We start from the raw sequence: 17977 nt of genomic DNA, 5'->3' as shown, positions 1-17977 counted from the left end.
AAATGTGTTCCATGAAAAATCAGCTAGTTCAGCCCACAACTCAAATAATTGCACAACTGCTTTTCCTAGTAACGACTGTCTTACTTCCACATACTAAAATGCTTTATGTATACTTCCTATTTTGTCACATATAATGTTAAAAAGATATGCACTTGAGGGACAAGATTTAATAAAAGTAATACTACACTGAGGGCATCTTTAAGTAAAATTGACTTCCCCCCCCCCAAGAGTATGAAGAATACAACTACTAGAATATTTTGGTATAATGCACCAATAGTTTCACCCACCATCATTGCAAATGTCAACACAGTGAAAAAAGGCAAAACAGTCTTCAGATTTGCTATAATCTGAGTGTCTGTGTCCCTCCAAAAATTCGTATGTTGAAATCCTAATCCCTAAAGTGATGGTATTAGGAGATGGGGCCTTCAGCAGATGATTATGTCATGGGGGTGGAGTCTTCATAAATGGAATTAGTGCCCTTGTAAAAGAAGCCTGAGAGTAACCCCTCACCCTTTCCACCATGTGAGGACAAACAAGAGTGTGCCATCTATGAACAAGAAAGCAGGCCATCACAGACACTGAATCTGCCTTGATCTTAGGTTTCCCAGCCTCCAGAATTATTAGATATAAATTTCTGTTGTGTATAAGCCACACAGTCTAAGGTATTTTGTTACAGCATCCCAAATGGACTAAGACAATACTGTTGTTAAAACAGTCCTCATGTTTCCCTTGATAGAATCTCAGGAACTCAAGAGGTCCACAGACAACACTTTGAAAAGCACCAACCTAAAGGATTCCTAAAATCCCTTCAGCTCTAAAACGTCCGTAATTATATAAATAGTCACCATCTTTCATTTGTACCACTCTACAGAATATCACTTTTTTAATATAAGTAATAAAATTTACATTTAACAAATACACCAATTTCTTAATGAATCTTTTATATCAACTAATGCTGAGGACAAACTCATGAGGTTCTGAAGCAGGAACTGTTCCTTCATTCCTTAAAAAAGAATAAAAGCTTCCTACTGTATGATACAGTAATCCCACTTCTGATATATACTCAACGGAATGGAAATCATCATGTTGAATGGATACCTGCACTCCCATGTTCATTGCAGCTCTACTTACAGTAGCCAAGATATGGAACCAACCTAAATGTCCATAGAGAGATGACTGGATAAGGAAAGTATGTGTGTACTACTCTGCCATAAAAAAAAGAACGAAATTTTGCCATTCACAGAAACATGATGAGCTTGGAGAATATTATCTTACGTAAAATAAGCCAGGCACAGAAAGAGAAATACTGCATGTCCTCACCCATAAGTGGGAGCTAAGAAAGAAAGAAATGAAAGAAAGAAAAAGAAAAGAAAAACCACAGTAAAACATTGAATTTCAGAAGGAAAGAACAGACCTATAGTTACTAAAGGTGGGAAAAGGAGGAGGGGGAAGGGATTTAGGGAGTAATTGGGTAAAGGACACAAAGAGTAATTACGATTTGTAATGATGAATATGCTAATAATATTAATGTGATCATCACATATTGTACACAAATACTGATAGTCAATTCTGTACCCCATTAATATGTATAATCAAAAAGAAAGTATTTCAAAAAAGAAAACATGTCTATAAGCATTTTATAGAAAAATGATATTAAAAAAGAGTACTGAGCATGAACTATCTCTATAGAATATTAAAATTTATTGTATAAATATCATTTTTTAAAAATCTGAAATTCACACATGAGAAGGAGCTCAATGGGACAGAGTTTAGAATTTCAAATGCATAGGGGTGTTTGGTCTATGACAGAGATGACATTTGAGATCAGTGAAGAAAGATAATTATTTAGTAAATGGAAAAGACGGGTCGGCCCCGTGGCTCACTCGGGTAGCACCGAGGCCGCAGGTTCGGATCCTATATAGGGATGGCAGGTGCGCTCACTGGCTGAGCATGGCGCCAGAGAGGGTTGCAATCCTGTTACCGGTCAGGGAAAAAAAAAAAAAGACAACAAGGTATTTGTTTTTTAGAAAAAAAAATGTCAAATTTCTCTCAATATTTATACAAGAAATAATTTTGCACGGAATAATAAAAGAAGGGTTGTTACAATCTTGAAAAAAAGACAAAACCAAATCCCCTTGACTTTATTCAGATTTTACCTGCCCCCCAACTTTTCCAGGCAGCAATGTGCTTTGACAGGAAGGGGTTGTGTAAGTGACTTGTCTAACTCTATGGTCCTTTTTCACCTTCCAGTGTACTGGTGTAATCACATACATAAACACAATCCCAACCAATGATACATAAGGGGAGTTTTCAGGGTGGAGGTGTGGGACCCCTGAGAAAGTTTTCATTGCTGAGAAAAAGAGATGTATATGACGAGTTCATACTCTTTTTCTACTAGACATTGTGGTGTCTGCATGTGATCTCTGGAATTGCAGCAGCCATCTTGTGAGTACGAGGGACACTAATCCCAGAGAGCAAGTTGACAGGCAGAATATGGCAGAGCAGAAAAATGGAAAGAAGCTGGGTCCTTAATGGTGTCATTACTTGGCTGAATGAATTAACTTTGGAGAAATCTACCTCCAAACTTCTTGTTAGGTGACCTAAAAATTCTCTTTATTGTTGAAGACAGTTGAATTAGTGTTTTCTACCACTTGCAACCGAAAACAATGTATCTGATATAAGCAAGCACTATCATGCCTATCTTCCACATACAGAAACATTTTACTACCTAAATTATGTTGTCACATTATGGACAGAGAATGACCTCTCCTCCTTTAGCAAGGTCCTGAAGGGCTTATAAATACAGAATACAATAAACAATTTTTTAGTAGTGACCTACTCTTAATTCTACTTTTCCTCCCAAGGTTCCAGATCTCCTTCAGTAGTCAATTAATGTCATGCATATTATAAGAAATCATGGAAAGCATACCAGCCAGTTCTCCTAAAGGAAGAGTGTTACTTGATTTAACTACGAGACAATACAAATTCCTTAAAAGAATTTAGTAGAGTCTTATTCTATTACTCATTGCCAAAAACACAATTCCATTAGCCAGACTAGTATTTGCTTGTAAATGGTGCTTCAGTTCTCTACAAGTCAAAAAGTAAATCTGATGTTCACATCTGATTCAATAATTTTTTTAAAAAAAGAAAAGAAATGTATCAAAATCCTGTTTCTTTTAAAACATTTGCCTTTGGTTATCTTTAATTAGCAAATAACCAGGGATTTAAGATTCCCATTTCAACAGGGTAGAGAGTGCTATCACAGACTACCTTTTTGGTTAAAAGCCAGCAGACGCTGCTGTAGGAACAAAGGGCAGTTGGACCTGGACAGATTATGAAGGTAAATAAACTCAAGCACTGATGCATAAAATGAGAATCTGGTTTGCTAAAATTAAAGGAGTCTATGTGTCGGATATCACACTAAAGATGCCTCTCCAAAACACCTCAAGAATTACTACTATTAAAAATAATTCTTTTTAATAATGATTTAGCTAAGTGGCTGGGTGGTTCATTTATAATGTTAATTAGAAAGAATATATTTTCAAAAATTACTTCTGTTTCATGGTTGCTATTGTGAGAAGGGGATGATATGATGGAATGATTACATTTCAAAAAGAAATAGAGGATAGGACCAGATCAGCCAACCAAATGGCAATCAATTGAGCATCAATTCCATAGTCACTTTAGTAGGTAGGAAAAAAATTAAGACTGTCTCATAGGCACTCTTATACACTATTGATAGGAGTATAATTGTTAAAACCATTCTGTAAAGTAATTTGGCAAGAGCAGATTTCTATCATTCAGAAGCTTAAAGTTCAGCTATTCAAATGCCACCTGGAAAAGCTATAATGCATAACTGTTTGTGATTTTGTAAAGGAATACATTTGAATTACACAAGCTACAAGGCTGGCAAACAGGCAATAAAGTCATTTGATTATTCAGGAAATGTGGGAGAATATAAAGTGAGAGTGGTACAAATTGGGAGTCGTACAAAATGGATAGGGGAACCTCTTGCTCCATATGTGCTTACAAGTTTAATTTTCTGAAAAGAGGAAATGGAGGCTGGGATATTATCAACCCAAAGTGGAAAAACAGATTAGCAATTAATAGAAGGAAGTTTCTGGAGTACTACTAAGGGAGAGATGAAAGTCAGGGATAGTATTAGACAAGGACACAGCCATTTAAATGCAAAACTAATATGCAGCTACAGTGCAGGGGCTGATGAAGGCAGTGGGGAAGAAGGGCCAAAGGGGCTCCCATTTCAGATGCATTCACAGAACTCTCCTGGAGCAGGAGGAATGCCAGTGGATTTGGGGTATGTTATATCCTTGTTATAGAAAGGAAGAGGTCAGTGGGACAGGCATTCATGGAGAGCAGGCTCCATCTTCTGTCCAGGGGAGAAAAGTAGAGGGATGCATCGTTCACAAAATTAAAATTTAGGCCCTTGAGGATGAATAGCCTAGGAAGTTACAGTAAAGAGTTATTAAAAGATGGGGGTACAAAACCATGCTATCTACCGTAAATGAATCCTTGTGCAGTATACGGATGTATTGAATCAACACACTGTACCCCACAAATATGTACAAGTAAATGTCACAATTAAAAAATAAATAAAAGATGGGCCAGTAGTGAGCCTATTTTTAGAATCAAGTCAAGTCACCAGTCACAGAAAGTGGTTGTGAAAAGGACAGAAGGAATTATTCGACGTTTCACCATGACTTTATTTTTCTCTATTCTCTATCTGTATGAAATAGGGACTGAGGAAAATCTCATAAGCAGGTTCCATAGCCAGACTGCCTTGGTTCTAATCTTGGCCCAATCACTTATTAACTGCACGACCTTGAGCAAGTTATTTAACTCCTCTGAGCCTTAGTATTCCTGTACATAAAAATGCAAATAGTATTCTCTACCTAACAGGGTATAACATAGTAAGCACTAAAAAAAAAAACTATCACAATTTATCTATTGATAGACCTTTTCTAAATATCAGAGTCTACCGTATGTATCAAAGACCTTAAAAACAGTTTGCGTTCCCCATGAAGGAGTTAATAGCAATAAAATAATAAAAAATATGGAATAAGAAATGTTTACGGCAGTACTTTTTACAATGACTAAAAAATACGTAAAATTTTAAAATATATTTTACAAAAGTGAACAGGTAAATAAGTTGTGGTGCGTATAAATACAAATTGTACATAATTATTTTATGTCTTCTTCCCCCCCTGTTCATTTGTCTATTTACTTATTTATTTTTATTAGCTCCCACCAATATGTGAGAACATGTGGTATTTCTCTTTCTGTGCCTGGCTTATTTCACTTAATATAATTTTCTCTAAAAGTCCATCCACTTTGCTGCGAATGGTAGTATTTCATTTTTTTTTTATAGAAGGGAAAGAAGACACAACAATCACAATAATTCCTTAATTTTGTTAAGACAAGTGAACAGATAATGATGCTGATGGGGGGAGGGCGGAGAGGGAGGGAACAAAAGGAGGAATTGGTAAAGGGACACAAAAATCAACTATATTGTATATTGATAATTTTTTTTAAAAAAGAAAATTATCAGGCATACTTTCCTTGAGATTTGGTTAAACTTAATTAAAAAAAATTTTTAAACTAAGAATTTTAATAAAATGGGAAAATGCTTAATAAGTGAACAAATATTAATATGTAAAACTATATATAGAATACTATGCTATCTACCCTAAGTGAATCCTCGTGCAGTATATGTACATGTTGAAACAACACACTGTGCTCCATAAAAATAAATATAAATAAATTGAAAAAAATTAATTTTTTAAAAGCTATATATAGAGTAATCCCAACTTATTTTTTATTTTAATCCATTATTTAAAAAAAAAATTAGATACATAGGAAGGAAAATCATCCATCAAAACAATAATAGGGGTTATTTCTGGGCTGTTGGTAAAATTATGGACAGATTTGTATTTTCCTCTTTATACATTTCTATGTTTTTCAAGTTTCCCACATTAAGCTTGTTTTATTTTTGTTATCAAACAAAATCAACATGTAAATTGGTTGAATGAATGAACAAATATACAGTTATTGCCTCCAAAGTGAACAGATAAAATCACATGAAACAAAACGCTGTAAGACCAAATACATGTAGATACTAAACTGGAAGTGGCTAAATATTATAAATGTTCAAAGAAGGGTATAATTAGCAATTGATATGATAGTTAGAGAAAGTTTCACAGGACTATTTATCTATTCTTACTTAGCAATGAAAACTCCATGAAAGCAGGGACCTTGTCTTAGTTTTATCCACTGGGCCTAGCACAAAATGACTTTGTCTACAGTACACCTCCATGAGGGTAGAAATAAAACAATATAAATACAATTCCTGAGTACTTAGGAGTTGCTGGATAAATATCTGCTCAATGAACATAAAGATTATGTTGAAATTGAGCAGAGACTTGGATCCATAGGCTTCTGATCAAGACAGAGAGCCAAAATATGTATGCAGTACTCAAGAGATTATAGGCTAGCTTACCTAGGCTAGAATGGAGTATATTGTAAAATGTAATGAAAAACAAGATTGGATGAGAGGAAAGATCATGACAGGCCTAGAAAATGTGGAAGAGAATTTGAAGGTTAATGAAGTAAGAAATGGCGAGTCAATATTTGTAACAACAATAATGAAATCTGCAATTAGCATTCACTATGTGTTAAATACTATTCTAAATATTTTACATAACTTTTTTTCATTTTATCCTCAGAACAATCTGTGAGATAGGTATTATTCTCAATGAGGAAATTAACTCAGAGGTTACTATGTTGCTTAAAGTCACACATCAGCCAGTCAGATTCCAGGTCTGATTCCAGAAGCCAAGCTCTTAAATTTTGTATGAGAACCTTATAATGCCCATAAAACATGCCTAAAGAGAGAAACCAGAAAACAGTGAGATCCTACTACATCAAAGATGTCTGTTTATTCTGTGGGCTTAGACTGAAATCAGAGATATTATTATGAATTCATAGTTTCTAACATACATATAAAGAGAGATTTAAGAAATTGGCATAGAAATGGATACGTGTTTGTGTATATATACATATATTTCCTAGATCTCTCTGCTGAGAGGGCCTAGAAGCAATGACATCACAGTAGCAGTGAGCATGCCAAGCATCCATATCTTGGTTTTTAAATACCATTCTCCAGTAAAAAGAACCAAATCTCTTTAGAGAAATGGTTGAGTCCAGGGTCATGACAGGAAAATGAGAAAATGAGCCTTGAACATCTTGTGCTACCAGAAAGTAACAGGTGTTCAAAAAATAACGGTATGATGACTGGTTAGCTCAGTTGGTTACAGCACAGTGCTAATAACACCAAGGTCTGGGGTTTGATCCCTGTGCAGACCAGCAATCAATCAATCAATCAATTAATAATATTAATGGAGACACCTTGAAAGGACACAGGAGCCAATTTAAAGAGACTCTCATTAGCCAAATCTGGGGTAATTTCAGCAAAAAAAAAAAAATAGTAATAAAAGCATAATTCATTATAGCCCATAGAATAAAACAATTATTAAGTTCATACTGCTATAAATAAACAATTACATAAATAAATTCATAAATAAATAACTAGTGAAGAAGGGAAAGTACCTCATTACGGTAGAATTCAATTAATAAATGTAGAAAAATGTTGAAAATTGAAATCACCATTAGTCAAATGTTACAGTAATAATTATTTGGGCCAGAATCATCAATAGATGCTAAAATTAGTGGGTCAAGGTATGATGAGAAACAGGATATTTACACTGTCTCACAACATCACTCTACATAGTCTCACAAGATCTGCTCAGTTTGTAATTACAAATGGAAAAAATAGTGACTTTACAGGGGATAAACCTGGCAGACACCATCTTAACCAAGTTAGCAAGGTTAACTCAAGATAAAGAGTCTTATGTCTTGCATATAAATCAAAAGCCAAATAAAAACACAGAAAAAAATGTACATATTCTTACACAGTCATGGGACAGATACGTATACACACATATGCACAAGACTAAAGATACATAGATAGCTGAGTGAATAGAATTGGATATAATGTGTAGGTAAATGGGTAAAAACAACAAAACTGAATTGAGCATCTTCAGCAAAATGTGCCACCATACACACATACCCCATTTCACAATAGACATGCTCTTGAAAAGTTTGGTGTATTTAAAATTACTGTGGAAACTGACTAATTAAACAATAATAAGGCAAATCTTTCTTCAAAACAGATCATGTATCACAAATTATAGTTGTTTTGTAAATCTAAGTTTTTATATATTGTGTTTGCATAAAATCACACAATTTGCAACACTAATTGCTTTTAGATTATCTTACTCTGTACAGATATAGACATCGAGATCAAACTCTTATCTTTTTAGTCTAAGCCCAAAGCTCTTTCCATTATACCATGCTGCTTCTCCTAACATCAGCAGGAACATTATTTCCATTTCACCTCCTGTGTCCAAAAAACAAAAAAGGTAGCAGAGATCCAAATATTCTGAACACCAAATACGTCTCTGTAGACCACATACAAAGGAGGCAGTATAGGCTAGTTGTTAAAGGCAAAGAATTTGGAAAAAAACTGCCTGAGTTCAGATTTTCCAGCTCCACAACTTACTACCTATGTGATTTTTTAGTTACTTAACCTCTATGATTTGCAGTTTTCTCTTCTGTAAAATGGGGATAATAACAGTATACACTTCATAGGTCTGTTGTGAAGATTAAACATGATAATGTATATTACCACATTAGGACAATGACTAGAACATAGTAAACACTCAAGAAATGTAAACTATAATGATAACAATTTTTTTTTCTTATGAAGCAGTATACTTTGTAGAGAAAAATCTGTTTCATGGACACAACCCACACTTCTAAACTTGATGAATTCTTGCTTCTAGTCACAGGGAAATAGTGCATTTAAATTAGAGAAACCTATCCACTCTATTGCACACACATGAAAAAAAACAACTTACTAACATTTGTACAGTAGGAAGAGTATAATTTTAAACACTAACCATTTCCATAAATCTAAATGCATATCTTACTGACAGTGAGTTAGTACAGGTATAATTACTTTTACATAAAAACACAGTATTTCCATCAGTAGAAATGACCTTTCCAACCTAAAGCTGCCTTTTTCTCTTACTGCTAATCTTTCAGCATATGAGTTACTTTACTCTGCCTAATGAACACTACCTGGAAAAAAATCTTTCACATACTTGTGATATCCCAATTTGGCATGACTTAAGAAATAAAGAAATCATCTCACTAAGAAAAAGTAAAGCAATTTAAGTAGAAATGTTCTTCCTGATATAAAAGCTGCAATACTAGACTACTTCAGTCAACAACTAACACCACTACCATCCAGTTTTACTCTGCAGAGAAGGTCACCAATATCCCCAGCATTAGTATGGAGAGCAGATACCATTCATATTTTTGAGATGATTAAAACATTTGTCTCACTGGGATATTGATGTGCAAAGCAGGAAAAGCAAACCCCTGGTTAAACAGAGGCACAATATCCTAATGATAGGAAAATGAGATGTAAAATGTTCTTTAGAAAATCATATAGAAGGAAAAAGGAAAAAACTGTAATTACTTCATGAATACTCAATCGTTACTTTAAGAATCCAAGAAAACAAGCTTGCTCTCAAGTTTTATCAATCACAAAAAGAAATCTCATTTTTAATATAAACTTATATAATACAAATTGATTTGTAGAGTTGCTATACATACCTGTATAATTGGTATCTGGTGCACATTTATTAATAGCAAGGTCAAAAGAAATAAAAAGAGAAATATTTAATCAAACATCTCCAAAATCTTTGCCCTTGGGGCAAATACCAGAAGCAGTAGGCACCAAGAAGATTTTTTTAAAATTAACTATTTCAACATCACAACTGTAGTTTTATCCAGTGGTTTGTAACTCTATTGAATGGCTAAACCTCACCCCATATTAAGATGCTCTGCATCAAAAAAGCAATTTTAAATCATTTATCTACTTTGATGAAGGAAAATTATGGTATGTATAATTTAAAATATTTGATACGCATTGGTTTTTCAGATTTGCCATCATAATTATGTTGTGCTTTGAGTAATATGAAAGTTAGTATTCATACCTTGTGTACCCACTCTGAAGGATAGAAGGAGGGCAATGTGATCTGAGGCATGCGGAGTGCTATAGCGAATGATAGCTAACTTTAAAAAGTGGACCCAGACAAGCTATAACACAGCAGCTGCATATAAAGAATTGATAGCCACTCAACCATAAGAAGGCCTAAGCCATGATCTCATATTAAAGCGTTTTTAAAACCACCCATTATGATCACTCAAATATAACATTTAAACAATTTGTCACACACTTATTCTTTAGAGGTTAAATGAAATTAAAGATGATGGGCTCCAGGCTGGAGATCATTTTCTCTAACAAAGCCATTTATTCCTCTATACCTGCCTCTCATCCCCCGAAGGATAGTGGGTGGGACTACCCAGACAGCCTTCTAGGATATACATCAGGGATTTAATTCCACATTCTTAAAACTAAGTGGAACTTTTTGCTCTGTTATTTCACATGTACTTCCTCCCTCTTTCTTCTTTAAACAAGAACACGCATTCTCCTTTGAAAAAAGAGAACTATTTTCTTTTAAATAGGTGATGGGCAAATTCCCAATTTGTTCAGGTGCCTTGGTGAATTAAAAAAAAAAAAAGTAAACAAACAAAAACCTATAACTCAATAATAATTTAAAAAGAAGATACAGAAGACCTGAAGCCTGAGGCCATCCTTCTTTACCTCACTCTTCTTGGTATGTGACCTTAGCTTTTGTAACAAGGATGTCAGAAGGCGAAAGCAGGTCAGTGGCTTTACTGACCTGAGGTGAGGGTAGGTTCATGCTGCTTAAGGAAAGAGCAAAGGGGGAAAACTCCATGGGCCGCTTAACACTTTGATGGAAGCTGGGTTTTACAAGAGCCAAAATATTAAACTACAGACAAAGTTTAAAAGTGCGTGGGCTGGGTACAAGTAGTGAAAAGTTTAGCGTGCAGGCAGGGAAACACCGAGGGCGGAGGGTGCGGAGGAAACTATTTAAATACCTATCAGAACCAAGTAATCCATTAATATGCGTCCCCCACCCCTCGCTCTGCTTTAGTCCCCGGAGTAGCTAGCTGCAGGGAAGCAAGCAGCCCTATTTTTAAACACTTAAACCTCTCCCTTGAACTTCAGAAGGCTTGAGTTACCAGCATTGTAAATAATGTTTCTTCCTAAACAAGTGAAAGCAAATTTGAATTCCCTAGCCAAGGCCGAGGAGAAAGGAAGGTGAAGCGACAAAAAGTTGATTCCAGCGTGAGAGTGCGGTGACGGGGGGTTGGGGGGGGGGGGGTGAAGGACTTACCGCAGCCTCTGCAGGCTGCCCCCAAAGACTCAGGGCCAGTAAGAGCAAGCCGGCAGCCAGGCTGACTCCACGCAGTTTCATTCTTCTCCGGCTCCCGCAGCTCCTTCAGCATCCGCACGAAATCCCCGGCTGGCTCTGACCAATTGACATAATCTTGAGGGTTTATTGAAAGAGAGCTAGAGCCAGAGAGAGACAGCGAGTTTGTCCCAATTGTGCCGGTCGGCTTGGGTGAACAGACAGCAGCTCTTTAAGAGTGGAGAAAAAAAGAAGACGCTATTCTTCCCTCCCCCCTCCCCGCCCCAAGTCCGGTCTCTCGGGAGCACTTTTCCCCTCTGTCCAGACTTGCAAACTTTTTCCTCACTCAGGACCTACAGATCTACTTTCCTCCCTCTCTTTTCCCCCCCCGCACCGCCCCCTCCTCACCAGCACAGGGGAATTTGAGTATCACTCCGCCACAGCGCTAGACTGCCACAGCGCTAGACTGCCACAGCGCTAGACTGCCCCAGCAACCTGCGAGGGAGTGACGCTCAGTTATTTGGGGGAGGGAAACTTCCAGACCAGTTAATTGAGCACCATGACTCCAGCCGGGAAGCTTTTCTATTCGTTCATTTGCACCTTCCGTTGATACTACTCTTCCCTGCCCAGTCCCATTCTCATTGGTGTAAGCATCAAAGCCAATTGCAAATAGACCTGGGAAGGGACTATTTTTTGGCGGATGGATCTCAGAGGGACTGTGCTGTTTTATTGTTAATCATTAGAAAGAAATTTTGGTCGCTGCTCCTTGGGCTGTTGGTCTTCTTTGCCCTCCAGCTGATTGCAGGACAGAGAGTTTCTTCATACAAGCAGAAGATGTGAAAATGTTGAAAATATATAGAATTAAATATATTCTTATAAGCGAAGTAAGAAAATGAACATATGTATATGTGTGTGAATACTTTAAGTGTGTTATATACACACAAGATTTGGGAGCATTCAGTAGATATTAGTAATTATATGGTTGAATATTTTTGTAATACAGTCATATCTTTTTATTTAGCTAGATTGAATGTCATGATTAATATTTACCTCCTATGTTGAGTTAACGTAAAAGGGATTGACTCTCATTGTAGTTGTGTTTCAGAAGGATTTAGGGCAGGAAATTAAATAACTTTGGTGCGATTTTCCTGAGATTTAACACAAACACCTCATTAGAAATATTAATATGCGTTGATGGCAGTTTGATGACTCCTAGATAAAGCAGATTGAACATTACTTTGATAATTCTAATACATAGGCTTTTTTAAGTACCAAAATGCACAGAGAATACTTTATGTGCACTCCTTGGAGGGCATTTTAGGAGTCTGCTATAAGAATTCTTCACAACATTTCTGTTGTCTCAGTCTCTAGGATTAACCTTTTCAAAGTCTTTCAAGGTTTTGGATCTATCTCACGGAGGCCCACTCACTGAGTTTAGAGTAAATTTACAATTCCAGAACCCCCGTCCCCTTCCCAAGAGCTTAGTGTACAAGCAGTTAAAATGAGTGTCTTAGGCATTTGGGCGTGTGTGAAGGGCACTTTGGGGCCCACCTGTCTATGTAAAAGTAGTATGCCTACGTCTATTTATCTGTAACTTAACAGTGGTTTATGGAAGTGTATGAGGCGTAGTTGCTTAGGTCTTAGTGTGTAGGACGATAGGGGCCTGTGCGTGAAGTTGTGGAGATACTTGCGACTGTTGTGTGCAGAGGTGCCTGAAAGGGAGAAAGGCAACCGGCTGCCCAAGGTAGGGGGGATGATTGACAGCAGGCAGCCCCGCCCCTTTCCCCTCCATTCCTTCCTCTCCTGGTGTATGGAACTATCTCTTGAATTCGGCAAGTTGTAGCGGGCACCGCTGAGCCTGTTTCCCTTTGGGACACGTCTTATCTGGAAGCTGAGTTTAGTTTCTTCCGAATTGGGCCATTTCGACCCCCTACCCTGACCCCGAGTAAGGAAGCAGCCGCCCAGCATCCGCGGAGCCCGGATGAGCCGGGGCCGCGGAGCCGCTTAGCCGTCTCCCGGGACCCAACTCCGGAGAAGCCACAAGCATGCACCCTGGGTGAGCTGCTGCTGCCCCGAGCTCCCCTCCTCTTTCCTACTTCGGGCTACTTTGCCAGGCCGGGACTATCCTTGTACTTCTGTCACTGTTACAGAGAAAGTAGGAGCCGGCATCAAAAAGGGGTCGGGGGCTACCGGCAGACGCAGGACCCCGGAGCCAAGAGAGCCCATATTACTCACCCTCCCTCCCGTTTCAGGTTTTGGCTGCTCCTGGTTACGTTGTGCCTGACCGAGGAACTGGCAGGAGCGGTGAGTCTCTTCTCCCGACCCCTTTTCCTCCTCCTCCTGTGACCCCCTCCCCATTCCCACCTCTTATGTTTGTGTTAGGGGGTTACAGAGGGTTGCCCCGGAGTCCACACCCCTCTCCCTTCTAGTGGGAGATAATAGGGTTCTTGAAGAGGAATATCACCATGTCAAGCTAATGCCTTTGGGACCCTGTCCCAAACTTCGTAATGGATTGGGAAAACAAAAGTAGAAGACAGATTTCTGAGCCTCTTCCCGAACAAGTTAAGATAACTGGCATCTGATGCCTTCCTCTGCATCGATCTCCAAGGCAGAAGAAACGTAACTTTTCCTGGTCTGCAAGAACATGAATTGGCACACAAGTTTGAGAATGGGAAGAGAGCTCAAGAAGTGGGACTTGAAAGTGCCGCGAATGTTATGGGAATTAAACTTAAGTATTTGCTTGTGAGTGCCTTGACAGTACCAGGTGATGACATCTGGATTCTTTAACTACCTGAACTTAACTAATACTATTAGATGATGTTCTGCCTAATGTTTCCTTTTACTGGTTTTCTGCATCATCAGAAAGTTAAAAGTTAAAGTGGTTAGGGTAGAAAAAAAATTTTTTAAGTTAACATTTCATAGGTTGTTCAGACATCATCCATCAAATCAGCTAGGGACTGCAGGCAAAGGAATTTCTGTAGACCTCTGGTGAAGAAAAGTTTAATGGATCCCAGAACCTAGAGAAAATGTTCAATTGAATTACTAGAATAATTTCACAAAGGTGAAGTGATCCGAATAATGAGAGATGCTGCAGTTTTCCAGTCGCACTAGCTACTCATGCTGGCAGAAATCATGTTGAGTGCAAACACGCAGTTGTTCAACTATAGAGTACTATTTCACTGCTGTATTAAGAAAAAACCTCATAATAATAGCCAAAGTCATTCACTGTATAGATGACAGGTGAATATATACTTTAAATATTTATCTTGTGGGTTTTGATCATTTTAAGTGATTGGCTTTGTGTTTTAATATTTTAAATATGTTTAAATACTATTTCAAGAGCCACACTTAATTCAACCTAAAAAAATCACCTAACACATTTATGAAACAATGGACTACTTTATCCTGGCATATGGTGTCTTTAAGAAAATATCAGAATGAAGTGAAATGGTTTCTGTTATGAAGAGAGGATGATGCCAGAAAACTTGAATTCTGACATCCTGTGATCCCTTTACTGAGAACATCAGCTCTTATGTAAGTAAATTCTAGTCTTTATAAGCAAAAATATTGATCTAAGGCTCTATGCAGTTTTCTATCTGGTTCTTCCAGTATACAGGTTTAGTTATGTGTTACCTTGAGGCTCAATACTACATTTATTGAAAATGCCAGGTTTTGATTAGTTAACAATTTGTCCAGGAATCTTGCCAGTTGTAAAAATGTCATGCTTGGGCAGGATACCCTCCAGCAAAACCTTTATTTTTCAGACTCTGGCTGATCTTTTTCAGTGTACTTTTGGGAAAAGCACTACAGATTATTCCAGATAGTTGAAGAATTTCCAAACTCTGCATCCTATCACTTGATATCCTTAATAGCCCCTGGAGGATGAAGCTTTCAGTTCTTCAAAGTATTGAAGTGAGCCTCCAAAATCAAGCACTGTTTTGCTGTGTGGGTGTTAGACTCTGTCTCGTTGTTTGACAGTGTCACCTGCTATGTCAGTGTGATTGACCCTAGTAAAACTAAAATAAACCTTGAAATCTACTGACAATATTTTTTGTCTTATTTAAGTCCAGAGCTGCTTCCTTCACTTGTTGTTCACTTATGCACAGTATCTTTGATGTTGTAAAGCTATTTTTTCTTAGTTTTTGGAAAAATGGCAACAAGAATGAGGAGAGTCACAAAATAAGTTCTCAGAAGATTTTTCTTGGGTGAAGTTTTTTTTTTTTTTTTTTTCTTTTACACTCTTTCTCATCTGTGTTGGCTGGTTCTCATCTTCTACCCTCAATTGTAGTTTATTCTCTGGTTTTGTAGTGTTTTTCACCTTGCAGATGGTTTTAGACATTTGAATTCTCTGTACCTTGTTTAACTAAAATTAATGTAAATATCTGTTATAAATAGATTCACAGGAACTGTGTTGTGCTTCACTATGAGCAAGTCTCTTCACTGTGAGAATCAAGTTGCCGGTAATGGAATATAGGTTAAGTATTTGAAGTTAGGGTCCTTTCGGTGCTTTTCAACTTTTTTCAGAGTTTACAAAGCAGTACTATATAAAAGAATAAAAAGCTAAATGTTAAAATCCTGTATTAAAGAATGAGTTTCCATTAAATTTTAAAGGAGTGATGATCTTCATTTAGGCAGAATATTTGCACAATGTATCTGAATGAGATAGAGCCTAGAATTTCAGAATATATGTAATTGTCTTTGGTTATTAAGCATCTAATTACCTAAGGGACTGTGCTAAGCTAGGCATAGCATGCAAAGATTTATTTAAACATAGTTCCTAACTCTCTAGGAGTTTGTTTTCTCCGACAATGGTGGTCATTACGTTCCTTAAAAGATAAAATGCTTAATGATAAATTATTTTCTGCATGTACTTGCATCATGTTAGAGAAAAGACTAGAAATATACAAATCTCATTTTAGGCTAGCATGCCTAAACGATACAATGTATCCCAAAACAGTCAGGGTCCTTATGTTTTCTTCCCATTTCGCCCCTATCCAAAAGTACTTTCATGAAAGGCTGTAATACAACCAAGCATACTTCAAGTCAGAAGCCCAGTGGGAGATTTATGTGGGTGGTGAGAAGGGTGAGGAGAGAAAACATGTCTTTTGTCCCTTCTGCAGAAAGCATAGTTAAAATGTCTTTAGATACATTCAAATCAAGGTCTGATCGAAATACCAACTCCTTTCTTTAAAGTTGTCAGTTGCTGAGGTTGGTTCTTTCCACTGTGATTTTCACAGTCATTGTAGTGGTTATCGAAGTATGAATATCATGTTAATAGAGTTCAGAGGTGGAGAAAATCACATTCCTACTCTAAAGATCAATAGTATTTGCCTTGTTTGGGGCTGTGTCTCTATGAATCTTTAAATTAATCTTCTGCTTTGCCTGCTAGCAAATATCCTGTTCTTGTTACTATGAATAATTGCAATATATAACATATATATGTGTTTATATATGTACGTAGAATATATATATTGGGATGACTGAGGATACTGATACAGCCGTATGAGTACAACGTCAAATGAATTGTCAAATGATTGCATAAATAGATAATACGTGGATGATAATATAGTTACATAATTCACTGATCAAATACAAATATATTTTAAGACAGGAGAGGAGGGGATAATAGATATTATTATTTAATGTGTTACTAAAGGATCAGATATATTACCATATCACAAATTTGTTTTGTTATATATTTTGATGATTACATTTCAATATAATTGGTTTCCGTTGTAATCCCATGTATTTTATCGTATGCTTTTCAGAATATTACTCTTAAAAAAAAGTCCGTAGGCTTCACTATACTGCCAAAGTAATCTATGGCATTAAAAAAGAACCCCTAGTTTACACAATTGGTTTTTACAGTAAACAAATTGTGACTTTCTAAGGACTGTTTAAGCATAAGGAGATTTATGTTGACTACGAGTGCCAACTATCTTTTAGTTTTTAGTATGGAGTCTCTAGTGAATATGCTTGTATATTCTATAAGCTCGTAGTCAAGCCAGATCACAGTAGCAGAGAATGCTATTACCATAATTACCTCATTAATATAATGAAACTGATTGACCTCAATTGTTAATATATAGTGGTTTTTGCATGCCTGAATTGTATATATAATTCCGTAATTTCACCACCGTACTTGTTCTATGCTGTAAAGATGACAGGACATACACATATAAAAATAACATATTAGGAAAATCACCAGGCTGTATTAGGCTATCAAGTCCTTTTTAGCTGACTGAATGTCCCAGTGAGGCATATCATAGAGTTTTAACTTGGTTTAAAGTCTAATTAAATGTAAATTGAAAATCTGATAAGCATACCTAAGGGAAAATGGTAGTGGGGATATTAGCTAAGAGCAGTTATACACTCTCTTACCTTCTTTAATCTAGGCCTCTTCTAAGGATTCTTTTTTACTTCTACAGACAACATTGAAGTCTCTTCCATTATAAACATAAATAAATAAATAAATAAATAAATAAATAAATAAATAGAAAGCATAGCTTTATTTTTCCTCTAACTCTAACCTCTCAATCACATTACCACCACGT

The 17977-nt window shown here is 36.7% G+C and overlaps 1 protein-coding gene across 2 annotated transcripts in view; it reads right to left on the bottom strand.

Annotated features, from left to right (window-relative positions):
• The window catches only part of COL4A5 (collagen type IV alpha 5 chain), a 257285-nt gene extending 245796 nt beyond the window's left edge, over positions 1-11489 (bottom strand). For both annotated transcript variants that reach the window (XM_063083082.1, XM_063083081.1), the window contains exon 1: positions 11409-11489. In XM_063083082.1, the coding sequence (XP_062939152.1) occupies positions 11409-11489 (81 nt within the window). The remainder of the gene's footprint in view (positions 1-11408) is intronic.
• Positions 11490-17977: the final 6488 nt, after the last annotated feature.

This window comes from Cynocephalus volans, chromosome X, assembly GCF_027409185.1.
Source record: "Cynocephalus volans isolate mCynVol1 chromosome X, mCynVol1.pri, whole genome shotgun sequence".
Classification (NCBI taxonomy): Eukaryota; Metazoa; Chordata; class Mammalia; order Dermoptera; family Cynocephalidae; genus Cynocephalus; species Cynocephalus volans.
This window is presented reverse-complemented; position numbering and strand designations above follow the sequence as displayed.